General features: G+C 57.8%; 1 protein-coding gene across 3 annotated transcripts in view; it reads left to right on the forward strand.

Annotated features, from left to right (window-relative positions):
- The window catches only part of WNT7B (wingless-type MMTV integration site family member 7B), a 115,442-nt gene that overhangs the window by 5,520 nt on the left and 108,187 nt on the right, over nt 1-1,735 (forward strand). The window contains exon 1 of one of the 3 annotated variants that reach the window (XM_014938413.1): nt 550-961. The exons of 1 other annotated variant lie outside the window; for it this stretch is intronic. In XM_014938413.1, coding sequence (XP_014793899.1) covers nt 879-961 — 83 coding nt within the window. In that variant the 5' untranslated portion in view covers nt 550-878. Of the gene's footprint in view, nt 1-549; nt 962-1,503; nt 1,599-1,735 lie in introns of those variants that run through there. One more of the 3 variants, XM_014938415.1, reaches the window with a different exon arrangement.

Consider the following 1,735-nt stretch of genomic DNA (forward strand, 5'->3'; position numbering starts at 1 on the left):
GGGGGGGGGGGGGGGACAAGAAGAGCCGGAGCCCCGCGCCGAGGCTTGGAGGGACGGCGGAGCCCTTCGGGGGGAACCGGGTTAGCCGCCCATAATAACAAGCAATTAACTGGGAGCGGAGCTGGGAGCTGCCAGCTCCTTCGGGATCCCTCCCAGGGCGAGCTGAGGGGGTGCCAGGGCCGTCGCGGGGAGCCAGCAGCCCGCAGCCCGCTTTCAAAATGAGCTTTAAAGGGGAGAGCTTTAAAAAATGCCCCCTGAAGCGGGTGAGGAGCGGTGGCGGAGCCAGGCGTAGGGAGAGGGCTCAGGCAGGGAGCGCGGATTCATTGCAGCCCGGGCTAAATCAGTGTCTCTCCATTGTCATCCTCCCCTTTAAAAAAAAAAAAAAAAAAAAAAATAGAGAGAGAGAGAGAGAGGGAGAGAAAAAAAAAGTAGGCGGATTGCAGTGACTGACTGCCCAATGGCAGCCCCGAGTCTCAGGAGAGTTAGAGAGAGAGGGGGAGAGAGAGAGAGAGAGAGGCACTTTCTGCCATCCAAATCCCTTAAACCATCCTCATTCCAACACGAGAACCCACTGTAACAACTTCCAACCACTGAGACATGACAGGCAGGAGCCCAGAGGCAGCAGCAGCAGCGAGAGCAGCAGCAGGAGCACATACTCTGCACAGGGAGCAGCATTAGCACCAGGGGAATACTAGAACCCAACAATACAAACAAACAAAAAAACCAAACAGACAAAGCCCCCCCAAGCCCAAGGGACTGGATTCCAACTCAGATTCAAGCCACAGCTGACACCAAAAAGGGTGGGGAATTACGACCAGGGGGGGCCAGAAAGGAATAACCAAGGAAGCGAACTCCAAGAGTGTAAACGGGATTCAGCCATGATCCTTTTTTCATCTCGCAGTGTGTTACTCTCAGTGTATTACCCTCAGATTTTCCTCATCCTTACCAGTGGGAGTTACCTGTAAGTGATCCAGATTTTTTTTTTTTTTTTTTTTTTTTTTAACAAAATACTGTTTTGAAACGACCCCCCGCTAGCAGAGCTACCCAGGGGACAATGCGCAAAGCGAGCAGAGGGAGCCGGGAGCAGCTCCGTGCAGTGCGTGGTGGTGAGGATGATGATGGTGGCGGTGGCGGCGGTGGCGGTGGCGGCGGAGGAGGTGGTGCTGTGTTGGTGGCGGTGCTGCTCGGACCCTCTCCCGGGGCGGGGGGTGAAGGCACACACCGCCAGGTAACTCCCGGGGCTGCCCCCCCGGGGGTCCCCGGTTTGCCCTCCAGCGGGGGCGGCGCACCTTGGAGGAGGAGGAGGAGGGCGGCGGGGCAAAACCGGGGCACGGAGCGGCTCCCCCGGGGACTCCGACCCCGACTCCTCCTCCTGCCAAAGCGGAGACGGGCATCGTTTCTCTCCCGTCGGGAGAAACGGGGGGGCATCCCGATGGACGGCTGCGCCCGACGGCGAGAGCCCGGCCCGGTAGCCCGGGGGCGAGTCCCCGGTCGGCGGAGGCGCTCGCCAACCGGTTGCTTTTTTGCTCCGGAGGGATCTCCAGTCCCGCAGTCGGAGCTGGCTCCAGGACCTTTTCCTTGTGAGGAAGGGGGTGGAGGTAGGGGTGGGGGAAATGAGAGTCGGTGGGTGGGACTGCAAGGAGTTTCGGTCTCTCTCTCTCTCTTTTTTTTTTTTTTTAATTTTTTTTTTGGTTGTTGTTTAATATCTATATTTTTATCTAAGGTTGCGGTGGGT

Source organism: Calidris pugnax, unplaced genomic scaffold (assembly GCF_001431845.1).
Source record: "Calidris pugnax isolate Ruff unplaced genomic scaffold, ASM143184v1 scaffold47, whole genome shotgun sequence".
Taxonomy (NCBI): Eukaryota; Metazoa; Chordata; class Aves; order Charadriiformes; family Scolopacidae; genus Calidris; species Calidris pugnax.